The sequence below is a fragment of the Acartia tonsa genome, chromosome 9 (assembly GCF_053477335.1).
Source record: "Acartia tonsa isolate MP-2025a chromosome 9, ASM5347733v1, whole genome shotgun sequence".
Classification (NCBI taxonomy): Eukaryota; Metazoa; Arthropoda; class Copepoda; order Calanoida; family Acartiidae; genus Acartia; species Acartia tonsa.
In genome coordinates, this window is record NC_137268.1 from 6,552,053 (window position 1) to 6,567,712 (window position 15,660).

The window sequence follows — 15,660 nt, forward strand, 5'->3', positions numbered from 1 at the left end:
GATATGGGGAAATATGTAAAACATAGCCAAAAACCTGCTAAAAGGCAGTTTGGCCGCCATTGTTTCTTTTCTTAAAACGCCAAAAATTTAACTTTAATATCTTTAACTGAAAAATTTTTGAAAATTAGACCATAAACACCAAAGATATGGGTAAAAATGTGATAAATATAAAAATAGCCAAAAACCTGCAAAAAGGCAGTCTGACCGTCATTGTTGTTTTCTTTAAATGACGGGAAATTTAATTTTGATATCTTTAACTGAAAAAAGGCAGTCTGACCGTCATTGTTGTTTTCTTCAAACGACAGGAAATTTAATTTTGATATCTTTAACTGAAAAAATTTCGAAAATCGGACCATAAACACCAAAGATATGGGGAAAAAGGGGAAAAATATAAAAATAGCCAAAAACCTGCAAAAAGGCAGTCTGACCGTCATTGTTGTTTTCTTTAAATGACGGGAAATTTAATTTTGATATCTTTAACTGAAAAAATTTTGAAAATTGGACCATAAACACCAAAGATATGGGGAAAATTTGGAAAATATAAAAAATAGCCTAAAACCTGCTAAAAAACAGTTTGACCGCCATTGATGTTTAATAGTTAATTGTGCTCCTTAAGGATGGGAATGTTGTTAAAAAATTTTAGCCTTCTATCTTTTATAAGAGCCGAGAAAATCACGTTTCCCCCAATTCATTAATCACGGACGGACGGACATTGTGAATTATAGAGTAGCTTCGCTACTAAAAAGGGGTGTAGGGGTTGTAGGGGGGGGGGGGGGTGAATCTAGTCCCTTATTTTTGCCAGCGGGATTTATATTTGCATAGACCCTCCTACACCCCAATCCTAAACGCCTATGAATATAAAACAGATAACTAGACCACTTTATTCATTTTACATATGTTATTTTCAGCACTAAGGTTTTACAGAGTTTACAAAGAGGAGTTTCTTTACCTAAAACCGACTTCATTTAATACCTATATTTGCGACAACTTTTACTACATAGAAACTTCTAATTTTTTAACAACTATAAAAGACCCCGCTCCCCCTCTTGGGAAGATTCGAACCAGCGACAAATGGGGAAAGTAACCAACATTCTCTGGGTTGAGCTATGAAGTATACAGAATGTTAGAATTAAAAAAAATAACATGTTGTATTCTTATATTGATATAATAACATCCTGGTCAGAAACTCTGATTAAGATTGAGAAGGCTTGAATAAAGCAAAATATAATTTCTTCTAAGAATTAAATATACTAAACCCAGAACCACTTCATTATGCAATCTACATTTTCCTGGATATTTTGTCTATGGTAGTCCATAAGTGTACAGCTTTACAGTACATTGTTTCTATTTGTTAAAGCAACACGTATGATAAAAGAAAAAGATTCTGTTTAAAGTAAAATGCTTATATTTCAATCAAAATCTATAATTTTGTATTTTTTACCGATCCACTTCAATATGCAAATCAAAAGAAAATCAATGGGAAAACGTTTGTTTTGCACTTTTCTCCACCTTTAAAAAATGATTCTGATAAAATAACAATTTTTTAAGGGATTTATGCATTAATTATAATGAAAAACAGTTAAAGGTAGATTTTAATGATTTTTCTAAATAAGAAATGTAGGATCGTATTATATCCAGTTTTTACGAACCTAGCACCTCGGGGCTAAAAAAACGGGTGTATTTTCTTATTTTTGAAGCTAGAAAATTTTTTTTTTGCAGAAAATGTTTATCTTTATGTAAATTTTATACGTTACGTAGACATATAAGAAAAGTTTAAGTTTAAAATTTGAAGTCTCTAAGTCAAAAATTGCGGATACAGTAGGCTGTTAAAGATTTATGGAGACCTGGAGGGTCATACCTGCAGCCTGAAATTGACTTGAACACCTATATCTTATATAATGATTTACAACTAGAGAATATTTTAGTATTTTGGTAAGATAAAATGCTTTGTTTAAATTTAAAAAATATTTTTGCTCTTTACCTGGATGATCCTGCCAGGTTTGCTGGCATTCTGTGCCCGCCAGAATGGAGATATTCTAAAAAATTCCAACTTTCAGTTATGTGTCATACCCATACTTAAAAAGTCACGCAGTTTGGGCTCTTTATCTTTCACACACAGAAAATGAGACATAAAAAACCGAATGGGTGGCGTTCAATGCCTCCCCCCCCCCCCCCGACCGTTAACGGTTGAAGACTTTAAAGACTTTTAACAGGGATTTAAAGAGATAAGACAATGGACGACAAATTTACAGGCCCTTGTTCCCTTCCTCTCTGGTTTTGGTACTTTATAAATGGTGGTAGAAAATTCTTTGTGAAGGTTTAGTGAATTTTTAGATGTTCTGAACTATTCCATTACAAACAAATAATCAAGCTGAAGAACTTATTAAAAGCGAGGCTTTTCTGTAATTAAGGTCGGTCCCTCCGTACGTTCGTCCGTCCGTCCGTAAGGTCGTCACCGAGGGATAGCTTTTTTGTTAATTTAGGCATATTATAATTGTCCTATCAATTTCAAACTATGCATGGTGATTCCTGTAGTAGTTAGGTACGATTTAGAAAGCGTTGCAACTCTATAATTATTACCAGAATGTCCGTACGTCCATTTTAAACATGTTGATTTTTTAAAAATGTAAGTATGTCCATAAACATTAACCTGTATCAAGCAGTTTTTCAACAAGTTTACTCACAATTTTCCTTCGACTCTTATACATTTATGTTCTGATTATTCAGTTCTGACACTATACAAGTGTTAATGTCCGTTTGTCTTACCGTTTCAGTGCTTCGCTTTTATGGATGTTGTCATCCTTGTTAGTAGTAAATCTACTCTATAAGTATGATTGGTCTGTCCCTCTGTCCGTCCGAGGATTATAAATATTGTAAGTAACATCGCTTATTTGATGGTTTTTAGTCGCTTTCCATCCAAATTTGCATTTTGGAAACAGGAAAAATGACGCTTTATTAATAATATAATAAACTTTGACCCTTCATCCCCCCCCCCCCCCCCTCGACCGTTAAGGGATAAAAACTTTACAACGACTGTTTCAAGATTTTTGAATAAGATAATTTGCATATTTGCCAGGTCTAGTGAATATTTTGGAAATAAGAGGTTTAGTGATTATTTTGTATTTTATTGTTTTAATGGATTTTTAAAAAAAGATTTAGTAACTTTATATTTAAAAATAAATAAATTGTATTTTAAAATAAAAAGAAATTATAGAAAAAAAATTGTTGAATCTTAAACATTTTCATTGAATAAAAGTAGACATAAAAAGCAAAGACATAAATTGAATAGAGAGAAAAAACTAGAGACGTATTAGATCAAAAATAATAATCAAAACAAGTATGACGACATCCATAAAAACGAGGCACTGAAACGGTAAGACAAACGTACATTAACACTTGTATGTATGATGTATAGTGTCAGAACTGAATAATCAGAATATAAATGTATATGAGGCGAAGCAAAATTGTTAGTAAATTTGTTGAAAAACTGCTTGATCAGGATAATGTTTATGGACATACTTACATTTTTAGGACTTGTTGTCCTAGGAATCAATATACAAAAAATCAGATCAATCGGATAATTAGATCACATAAAAATTTCTTATTAAAAAAGTAGAAAAATAAACATGTTTAAAATAGACGTACGGGCATTCTGGTAATGATTATAGAGTTGCTACGCTTTCTAAATCGTACCTAACTACTACAGGAATTACCATGCAAAGTTTGAAATCGATAGGACAATTCAAACATGCCTAAATTAACGAAAAAAGCTATCCGTATCGGACTAACGGACCGACCCTAATAATAGAAAAGCTTCGCTTATAAAAATACGAAGAAAGTTAAACAGATAATTTAAGAAAATAGTAAAATATCAAAAAAAAATAATAAAACTAACGTTAGAAGTCGGTCTCTCTGACATGCCCAGTAATTATAGAGTAGCTGCACTAAAAAATACTTGTTATTCTTTTTCATTCATCAATCCTTATGTAAAAGTAACTGGATGTCTATGTGTATGTCTGTCTTGTACTGTTGGATCTTACAAAACCACTGAACCGATATGATTCTCGGTAACGTAGTAGCTTTTTATAAGTCCCGAGAAGGTTTATAGCTATTTTGGGGGAAAGTACCACAACCCTCACAAGAAAAATCTAAAACAAACATCCCCAAAAAATTTTAACAATTTAGTGTTGGAGGGTAGACCCCCCCTTCCCCCCTTTTATATGTCTCTATTCTTATAACTTTATTATATAAAAAAGATGAAAAGATTTACCATGTTTGCCTTTAAGTTTAAACTTGAAAGAAAAAGTATAATTTATATCAAATTGAGCCAAAAGGGAGTTATCATACGTTTCAACAAAAATTATGGAGTTTGTTTAAGTAACAAAGCGACTCTATACGAGGTATATGTTTGTATGTTTGTATCTTACGTAACAATGCGTCATAACTAAAAATTATGACATTAATAGAAAGAGTATGGAAAAATCCTTGGCCCAATACAGGTGCAATTCATTATGATGCACGATTAGGATATCCAGACAAAGGGTGTGCAATCAAATAGTTTGTTTGTATATTTTTTGTCACTTAACCTATCACTTAAAAATGTGATGCAATTTAAACCAGTTAAAATTGTTCTATCCATTTCAAATTTTGCATGCATATAGCATATAGGTACGACTTAGAAAGCGCAACAACTCTATAATCGCTACCAAAAAGACCATTTTAAACAAACTGATTTTTTACTTTTTTGACAACAAATTTATGTATGTTAGAATTATACTATTCATCTGATTTTTTTATACTAATTCCTATTACAACAAGGTATAATGCTATGAGCGAAGCAACTTTATAATCAAGTCCTAAAAATGTCAGTATGTCCTTAAACAGCATGTATTTAATCAATTATCCTATAAATTTACTTACAATTTTGTTTAGACTTTTACATTAATATTCAGTTTATTCAGTTCTGACACTCTACAAGTGTTAATATTTGTTTGTCCTTCTATTTTAGAGCTTTGCTTTTATGGATGTTATCATCATTGACTGTTTAAGAATTTTAAAAATACAAAAATATTAATTTAAGGTGAAGTAAAATTTTCGCTTAATTTTCTGGATATCACAGAGGGGAATACTCTTTATGTTTCCTCTTTACTTTACATATTTAGTATCTATCTATTACTTCATTTTTTTTACTATATTTATATCTATCTATATATCCATTATCTTGTCTATTTATTTTTTGATATATTTATCTATTTATCCATCTATCCATCCTTTTATCGCTTAAGCTACTGTTTTACTTTAAAAGTTATCATCGATCTGTTATCGTTTTTCTTTAAAAAATTAGGATTTAAATTTAAAAAAAAATATTTTAAACTTATTTTATATAACATTATGATTGTCTGTTTATATTTTCTTTACTGCTTAATTTATCTGACCTTTTTCATAGTGAAGCTGAAAATTTCTCGGCTACATTTAAGATAGAAGGCTGAGATTGAAGACGAAGAAAGTCACGTAATGACGTTATAAAAATGAGGAAATGAGGAGGGACTATCTTCGTCTTTCTAAAATTGATATTAAGATTAAGATGTTTCAAAGAGCATCCAGTATTTAAAATTTAAATTATTTGGTTAGTCGGCCTGTCATTCATAGAGCAAAAAAAAAATTAAACATTAAGAAAAAAACCTAGGAGAGGTTTTGTGATTTTTACTCAAATAAAACTTTCTTTACTTCTTGATTATTGTACTTCGATATTTATGGATGTTGTCATTCTTGATGTATTGTCTTTGTATATCTACTTTCCTTCCCTAAAAATTGTTTTTTGAAACCTTTAAGAAGCTTCATTGTAATGGAGAACCATCATATAATTCAATTTAATGACAAAATCTTTCGTTACAGAGACGTTTTATACATAAGGTTGATCTTCGTCAATGATAAATTTGCTAGCAGTTATCATATTGCTATTGAACATGTAAAAATAATTGTTTTAGTGCAATTTCTGACAGTTCATTTTGCAAATTTTAACTATACTTTAAATCTCAAATACTATCATATATTTTATAATAGAAAATTTATAAAAAAAAAACAAGGATGACAAAATGCCCAATTAGCGAATCACAATTAATCATGGACGCAAAAAGTAATTTAAGAAGCAGAAGTTCTTTGGTCATAAATCAATAATTAATTAATTGTCAAAAAAATCATGAAATACTTCACATGTATTGTCATCAAAAATGAAAAAAGCTTATCTGTAAAGGAAAACCATATCGGTTAAGGGGTTAGCAAAATACACAGAAATATACAAATAGACATTCTGTTACTTTCTTATGAGGATAATAGACAAAATTACAGACATTTTTCAAAACCCAAAAGTCTAGATAAATAAAACCCTAAAATAAATATGCTGTCTGTATGTTTGTCTGTTTTAGGAAGGGACATTTCTCCTCCCATTTAAATCCATCCCCTTTGAATTAAGGAAATGTTCCAAAATTGATGGGAAACGAATATATCAAACGGACAAAGAGCCAGGAAGTAGAATTTGGGTTTCAGGTGAAATGTTTGATTTAAAAGTCAAATGGAAGACATAATGGGTTTTATTACCATCCCTTTTTAGGGGATCTTGCAAAAAGACCCCCCCCCCCCAATTCTTCTTAACCCCTCCTTTTTTGGTTTTCACAATGGGTACCTTGCCACACCTTTAAATCTTCGCCTTTCGTCTCCTCCTACTTTATACCTAGTCTTAAAAGATTTTACATGACCGGAATATGTAGCTTTAAAAATAAGGATAAAAATATCCATAAAAGCGAAACTCAAGAATTCAGAAAGATAAACACATTGACGCATTCAATCTTAAAGACTAAACAAAATTTTGTGGAAATATTTCTCAAAATTACTTAGATTCATGATAAAGGAGGCATAATTACATTTTGAGACGTTTATAAAATAATGCCTATTTGTTTTAGAAATTATTATTCTTCTAATCAAAAATTAGCTTCGAAAATCAACATTTTAAACGATTTTACTGTTTCAGGAATCATTATGACAAGTTTAAATCTACAGGGCATTCCTAAATCAACAATTAATTATGGACGAACCTACCCTAATTGTATAAAAGCTTAGCTTTTAAAATAGATTTATATTTAAACTTTTAATAGACAATTTGTCGGTCGTTTTGTTCAACTATTGTCGAATTGTCTAATTTTTAATGTATAAGAAATATTTAAAGAATGTAATCCTATATTTAATATTCCATTTAACTCTTTGGTTTGTCCCCCCTTATTTCAAAACGATATCCTTGTTCTTACGGCTGCAGTAACCTTCCCCTTTTCTATGAAACCCCTCCTTATTCACGCGCAGTCGACCGCTTAATGCTAAACCCATTCTCCTTGGCTTTTAAGGAATTAGTTAAGCTTCTTAAGAGTAAGGTGTTTCTGCATTTTGAATGATTTAATAAAAATTAGCAAATAGTCTTTTAGTTCAAGTCTAGTCCGGGGTTTGTCTGCCTTCCCTTTCTCTACTTTTGCATTAAAAACAAGGATGATAACATCCATAAGAACGAAGCTCTGAAACGGTAGGACAAACGGACATTAACACTTGTATAGCGTCAGAACTGAATAATCAGAATATAAATGAATAAGAGTCAAAGCAAAATTGTGAGTAAATCTGTTGAAAAACTTCTAGATACAGGATAATGTTTATGGAAATACTTACATTTTATTACATGATTATAGAGTTGCTTTGCTTATAATATTGTACTTTGTTGTCCCAGGAATCAATATACAAAAAATCAGAACAATCAGATAATTAGATCACTAGAAAAATCAACATGCGTAAAATGGACGTACGGACATTCTGGTAATGATTATAGAGTTGCTACGCTTTACGCTTTCTAAATCGTATCTAACTACCACAAAAATCACCATGCAAAGTTTGAAATCTATAGGACAATTCTAACTTACCAAAATCAACTAAAAAAGCTATCTGTCTCGGACGGACGTACGGACCGACCATAATTATAGAAAAGCTTCACTTTTAAAAACTACCTGTCTATTCTTTTGTTCATTTGCATGCATGATCTTTTTTCAAGAATTTTGACATTTTATTAAGTTTTCCATTAGCCTAAAAGGTAGCATGAAGGTTTGGAGGATGTCGGGTTTAAAGACGGAGCACAAAAATGAATTAAAAAATGCATTTTTAAAATCATCTTAACATTTTTGTAAAAATAAATCAAAATTCACAGCTTAGTGCATAAAATTTGTTTCAATTAAAAAAATCTGTTTTCAAATCCTACACTAAAAAAAGTAATATGTTCTCTAAGATCTCAAAATCGTATTTTTCAGTTAAGTTTGTTTTAGCCATGGGCAGGTTTAGAGCTCTTTGTGAGAGAGGGGAGGGGGTGTCAACTCCTTCCTCCCTAACTTTTTGAACATTTATAATTTTACATAAACACCATTAAAGCTACTTTTAACTTTTTGTCAGAATTAGGAAGTGACTAGGTGTTAAACCCAACACCTTCCCCTCCCCCAAAATTTACCCTCAATCAATTGGTTACGAATATCCTGATCCTATATCACCCCCCCCCCCCCCAAAAAAAAAAGGTTCTAAGCTTATATATTTTAACTCCTCCCATTTTTAAAGTTTTCTAAATAATACGTTTAATTAATAAAGGTTAGTTTTGTGAAATCTTCTAAAGAGTAAACTCTAATAAAGTTTAGCCAAGCTAAAAATAAAATTGTGATATTGGAATATTTTTATTATTAAATCAAAAAGAGTTACTTAAAACTAGTATGACTTTGATTAAAACCATAGTTATATAAATGCCTCGCTCAAACCTAGAGGAAAAGGTTGGCTGTATCAAAGCTCCTTGCTGTATAATAACCAGCATTATAATGCTGATAACCACATCCATAATTTTGTTATCCGTTGCCGGACATTTTGTATTTTCCGGCCCAACGCCTAAACGGTCACAACATACAGATGTCGGCGAGAAAACGGCGGATGGTAGTGCTAAACTTTTAGTCGGCGATAGCCTACTAAAATCAGCCTTAACGTCTGCCATTACTGTGGATGATTTGGAGAGGATGGGGAAAGCTTTGAATGAGGTTAGTTGTTATCCTATTATACAAAGTAGTCCCGGGGAGGTTTTAGGCTATTTCATGTTTATGGTTCAAGAATTGATATGCTTTTTAGATTAGGTATTTTTCTGACTTTTTATCCCTTTGAAAAAAGTCACAAATCACCTTTTTTGTAATTGTTATAGGTATTTTTTTATCCATCATTGTTTCCATACAAACATTTTTCCCATAATTTTTTTCATTTTATCCATTTAAAAATATGTTCACTTTTTAGGAGGAGATTGGCGAAGTAAATCCTAACTGTACAGTTATGTACACTGCTGTTCAACCTAATCTAGTAGGTAAGAAACCTTTTTCAATTTTTGTTCCATAATTATGTTTTCTCGTATTCATTCGAATCCGGTGGATAGGAACCGGTTCTCATCCATACGAAAAAAACTATGTCTAGCATCGTATTATATCCAGTTTTCTACATTATATATCCGCGGAAAGCCGTTTATAATACGATGCGAGAAATAACTATTCCAGTACTTCAACAGTAACATTTAGTATTTTCACTGTAAATTAATACCAAAAAAATTATTATCACTTTATCTTATTCATGCTCAAATTCTTTGGAAACTATTATAAAATTTTGATTGGTTCTAAGCTAGTGATGTCCAAGCTTTTTAATTGATAATATTTAACACATGGGGTAATTATGTGGATTTAATTAATCTTGTCTAAATATTGAAATCACGAAACCTTTTATATTTTTCTATTATATAGGAAGGGAAAGAGAAGCTACAATTACAAGAGATATGTGTAAAATGGAAAGGTATGTTATAGATAGATAGATACAGAAAGATAGATTAAAAGTTAGATAGATATATAGACAGAAACATATTCTTTTCTAAAATGTGGTTCAATTAGGTATCTAGTAAAATATTTTAATAAACACTGTATGAAAACCTTAAAAATCCTTTTCAAATTTAAAGTGTAACTTATTGTAATAGACAGAAATATAAACAAACCCACTCTAGTTATGAAGCAAAGTCACAATGAAAAATACCTAACAATATATCTATTTTAGAATAAACAAAGAACTGAAACAAGCACGGCGCAGATCAAAAGGTGGCAGAAAATCCGGGAGGAAAAACAGACGAAAATCTGGGAGAGGACGCAAAGGCCAAAGGCCTTCGTCAGGTCGCAAGAATGGAGGTAGAGGGAGAGGAAGAAGGAGGAGACAGAGGGGCCAGAAAAAGAAGGGGCAAATGCGACAGAGAAAAAGCTTGTCGACATTTTTAAGGTAAATTTAAAGTAATTTGTTTAAAAAATGGATATTGACGTAATTATATCCTATTATATAAAATAGGACGGTTTTAGTCCTAAGCCTAAGCTTTCTTAATAAATATAACTAATTAGGGAAGCTTCACATTGGCCCTGAAATGGGTTTTGACTATTTTATGCCTTTGGATATTTTATGAAATTTTTGTAAGCATTTTTTTTATGAACAGCCATGTCCTTTTTTGTTTAACAATATTTGTTGTTGATGTTTTTTTATTGAAATTGAATTTTTAGGCCTCAGCAGAGCCGCCGACAGATGAGACAACGGCTGCATCAAGAAAGCCGCCACTTAAAGCAAGAAAAGGCAATTTTGCGGCAACAGCGCCGTCGTTTTAATGGCGGCCATTTAGGTGCTCTAGCTTTGCCAAGGTTGAAGAGCTTTTGGGCTGACGGAGAGGCCTACAGGGATTGGAAGAGAAAGAAGGGACTGCAAGAATTATTAGAGCTGCCGACGGCTCAGCTGGCCATACAACAAATGTGGCAGGGTCTTATCAAACAGGTAAATAGATAGAAAAAAAGATAAATAAATAAAACAAAAAATGAATAAAGTAGAATGTTTTTTTGTGTCTGAATTAAAGATATCAGAAACGGCTTTCTGTATTAATTAAGTGAAGCTTTATAAATGTATCTTGGTGGTTTTATGCTGACCTCCTTATCGCTCCTCTAGAGACTAGTGCAGAGTCCCCATAAGTTTAAAAACTTGTTCGGCCATTCGCTTGCCACGATTTAATTATAGAAAGTAAAGATATTAACAATCATCGTCCTATCCCAATAAACTGAAACTATATGTTTAAAACTTATTAACATATAGAACATTTAAAGTAAATTTTAGTATTTATTACCCTTAAATTAAATATCTATTATCTTCAGGATGACAAGTGGGGAGAAATCTATGCCGACATGCACAACAAAACATTTGCATTTGATCTGGAGAAGCCTATCACAGAAGAAGATCTTACTGATGTGAAACCACATGAACATTTTAAACATGAAATGCATTGAAAGAAGTGTAGCTCCAAAATTATTTAGTGAAGATTTATGGCCAATTGGGTAGAATATCTACCTTATAAAAACATTTAGTTACTGCTAAGCTGTAATGAATTGATGCTTTTATTCAAAGAATATTGCACAAAAATAACGTATTTATCTAAAAAAAAAAGCACTGAAATCTATCTCATAAGATTGCTAAAAACTTTCCAAAAATTTGGTGAAAAAATTTAGTACCTGAAAATTGAATATTATTGTTTTGTTACTTGTGATATTGTTTTTATAAAGTCTATTATAATGTATGTACATAGCAATTACTCTAATAAAATACATATTTATAAAATATCATTTATTTTTGTTTTTATTCCTTATCCTATATTATGAAGTAATGCGTTTTTTTGTCAGAAGAAAAATACTTATTTTTATTTATGCCTTATCCTTGTATTAGTGTGGTTTAAGTCTTTTTCTCGTCCCCCCCCCCCTTCTTTTTCTTCTTATAGGCTAGGGAAGGGACGAACACTAGCCATGTTATTAAAGCCGGTTGTTTTTTTTGTCAGTAGAAATTAAGATTTCGAAAACCTTTGAGTTGATTGAGTTCTCAAAGGAAACTTTATATAAGTTCTTTGGTGGTTTTGGTCTTTTTAAATTGTATAAGATTCAACTCTTGGGGTGGTTTTAACTTATTTTCTGTTTTACCTAATCACCCGCATGCACAGCAGAGCTAAAGACGAAAAAAGTCCCTCAAAAAATCAGCATGTTACATCATTAAAACGCAGGATTATCCATCTCTTTTTTTATGGGTTTTCTTTCCCACTCCTCCTCTCCTCGTCCCTCATTTTTATGACGCCAATGAGAGACTTTCTTCGTCTTCAGCTCAGCAGAGCTCCTAGATATAGGTGCTCAGCCAGGGGCGTCCAAGCTTTTTTTTTTTGGGGGGGGGAATTTTAGGGGGGGGTAATTCGTGTTTGGGGGGGGGGGGTAAAATGGCGCGCGAAGCGCACCGAAATTTTTTTTACCCCCCCCAAAATTTTTACCCCGGGGGTAAAATTTGATTGGGGGTGTAATTACCCCTCCTAAAGTCTGTTGGGGGGGGGGGGTAAATACTCCCCCCAAATCTGTTGGGGGGGTAATTACCCCCCCCCAAAACTAATTTACCCCGGGGGTAAAATTTTTTGGGGGGGTAATTTAATTATGTAAAAAAAGCACCTATCTAATCTATTAAGTTAATAAGTACTATCCTATAACATAAAGTAGTAAGTAAGGTTTATTTGACTATAGCTTCAGATTTCATTACTTTTAATACTGAGTTCTCCTTTTTAGGAAAGCTTCACATAGATCCAATGATGGTTCCACACTATTATAGGTCAATCCTTTGAGTGGTTTTAGGCTATTTTTCTCCTCCCTTTTTACCCTTTAGAAAACACGAGTTCTTAGATGCTAAGGGCGCCACTACTATTCAAATATATAGTAGTATCTCATTCTTTAGAACATAAAAATACAATAAATAACTCACTAACTAATGAACCAATATGATTATACTTTAAAGTGAAGCGTCTTATAGGTCCTGGTAAGTTTTATAACTAGTTTTGAGACACCCTGACATCCTCCCAAAAGAAATCGCCTATAGAAATTCTTTTTCATTATTTAATGAAATATTTAATTTAGTTAGGTATCTATTTTATGGAATCTTCAGTGCTTTACAATTACATCATAGATCCCCGGGATGGTTTTAGCCCTTATAAAGGCCCAAGCAAATAAAACATGATCAAAATTTTTTGTTAAAGAACATTTATTATGGGGGGGTAATTACCCCCCCCCCCCAAAATGGTTTGGGGGGGTAAATACCCCCCCCCCCAAAATCGTTGGGGGTGCCTACGGCACCCCCAAGGTAGGGGTAATTTTTTTGGGGGGGGTATTGTTCAAAAAATTTTAGGGGTGCCGTAGGCACCCCCAAAATCGTTTGGGGGTGCCAAATGGCCCATTACCCCCCCACTTGGACGCCTATGTGCTCAGCCACTAGTTAATACTACAAAGTATAACGATTTTATTTGTCTAATAGAACGTACGGTTAAAAAAAGTTGTCTCCTTCAAAAAAATTAACGCTGATTTTCTTTCTCTTTTTAAGTAGCGAAGCTTCTGTATATATCACTTTGGGAAAAAAATGTGATTTTATTTGCTGTGATTTTGTCTGATTTTTCTTCATAAAAAGTCAATTTACAACTTAACCTCTCTCTATTTTTTTATATGACCACTAAAAATCTTCTCACCCCCTATACATTTCTTAATAGTATTTTTATATACAGAATTTTATTTCATAAGTCCTTTAAAATATCTTTATTGTAATTTTTTTCTTTGCATTTCTTAAATGAACAAAATTGTTCTAGTTTTCTGTTTAAATTCCCCCACTCTTTCAAAAATTAATCCCCCAACCATGTCTCCCCTCTTTAATCTCCCAGCCTCTCTTCCCCTTGATCGCCCCACCCCGGCCTCTAAAAGTTGTTCTCGCCGAATTAGACACTCTGTGTGTGTGTGTCTGTGTGTAAACTGTGAAGTTGCCTCTAAAGACAATATTTTAGTACAGTAACACAACATTAATTGTATCAATGCTCTGTAATACTACTGTGATTTTTAAGCTATACAGACCAAAGGAACAGCAATTTATATTTCTCCCTCGACTGTAGTCAATGTCCTGTATAGAAACAGAATGATTTGAGAAAATTTTACATTCTCTGTTTTAGTTTGCTGTGAGTTACTTGTGAGTCCATACCTGGCTTAATCAGTCAGAATACTTTTTTTATTGTTGATATTGTATAGAATCAAATATTTTGAATTTATGCTTAATTAATAAAATATATTGATACTATAACAATTTTAATATACCAAGAACCAAAGTACATTTCTTATATAAGCATATAAAGTAAAATAATGTATATTGTATATAGATGTATAAAACAGCTGATTTTTGTCAACAAAGAGAGAAAGGTAATACATAGTACAAAAAGCTTCAAAAATGTTTTATTAGGGGAATAGGTTCATTGATCTTTTTTACCTATTAAAGCATCGAATGATTATTTACTTGTGTATAAATGTAAATTTCATATATTATTAATTAAACTACAGGTTTATTATAAAATCCACTAAATGGTTTTGATATATTTTAACTAAATAGTATTTCAGATAACTGTGAAAGTTTTTATCAAATACTTTTAAAAAGTCTATGACTTTAAAATTAGAATAGGATTGCGATTAAATGCAGTTATATAAGAGAACTCTGAGAAACTGGTTAAAATAGTGTATTCTCTCAAAGTTCCTAATTGAGCACTGGAAACATTTGAAAAACAGTGGGAGGGGCAGTCTTTCTTTTTTTGTTTATATCTTTTACAACAAGTTAGGTTAGGTTATATTAGGTACTGGGTAGCTCCAAAGGGTTTGGGCCCCTGCAGTGATTGGGCTTAGATGAAATAAACGACTTACCACTTATTTTTTTTATCAAAAATAGGATGGGTGAGGGTTCACTGCTTGATTGGCATTCTGAGTGAAAGAACTGATAAAATATATGACTCTTCTATTGGTTTCTAATAACAAATGTACTCATGGTGTCAAGTTTCCTTGTTTTACTGTGTGATTTAAATATGTCAGAAAGTGGAGTGTGTGTTTTTTTGTCAATTATGTACATAACTATTATAAACATATTTAGTATTATTTCGCTCCAAAAAGCAAGAAGCTAATTAATAAACGAGATTCATATTTATAGATGTATAGATTAGGAATGAGGGATATTGATTTACTTTTCGTTGTCCTCCCCTGTTTGAATTTGAAATACCTCTAGAGGCACCTTGGAGCACCGCCGGTAGTCTCCCATAGAACTCTAAAAGCTTGACTCTAAGTTGACTATTGTAGAATTAAATTTTTTTTCCAGTTGGAGAATCCCTGTTTATTCTTTTTTGCAACCGTTACAAATAGACAAATAGGCCTATTTAGAGGTAATTTTAACATGTTGACTCGTGAAATTAGTTTCTGTTAGTAATACTTATCACTCTTGCAAAATAAATTGTATTGGTTATTTTTTTAAATGACCCTTATATTAGAAGTAATTTTTATGTAAAAGTAACAGTTTGTTTATCGGTGTATCTGTAGCGAAGTTTTTTTGTAAGGTAAATTGGCCCTAGAACATTTTTGTAACTTTTTACGCTTAAAACTAAATTGAAAATATTGGCCGATTTTCCATCTAAAATCTGAGGGCATCACCATTAGATTTAAAAAATATTATAATTTC

The 15,660-nt window shown here is 31.9% G+C and overlaps 2 protein-coding genes across 3 annotated transcripts in view; one reads left to right on the plus strand and one right to left on the minus strand.

The window, feature by feature from the left end:
* LOC145328087 (uncharacterized) overlaps positions 1-15,660 on the minus strand; it is a 633,740-nt gene that overhangs the window by 558,922 nt on the left and 59,158 nt on the right. The window lies entirely within an intron of this gene.
* LOC145328084 (uncharacterized) lies at positions 8,666-11,732 on the plus strand. Its single transcript, XM_080171647.1, has 6 exons — positions 8,666-9,098; positions 9,346-9,412; positions 9,840-9,888; positions 10,144-10,359; positions 10,632-10,896; positions 11,268-11,732. Exons 1-6 carry the CDS (start codon positions 8,814-8,816, stop codon positions 11,397-11,399), a joined length of 1,014 nt encoding a protein of 337 aa, XP_080027773.1. The 5' UTR covers positions 8,666-8,813; the 3' UTR covers positions 11,400-11,732.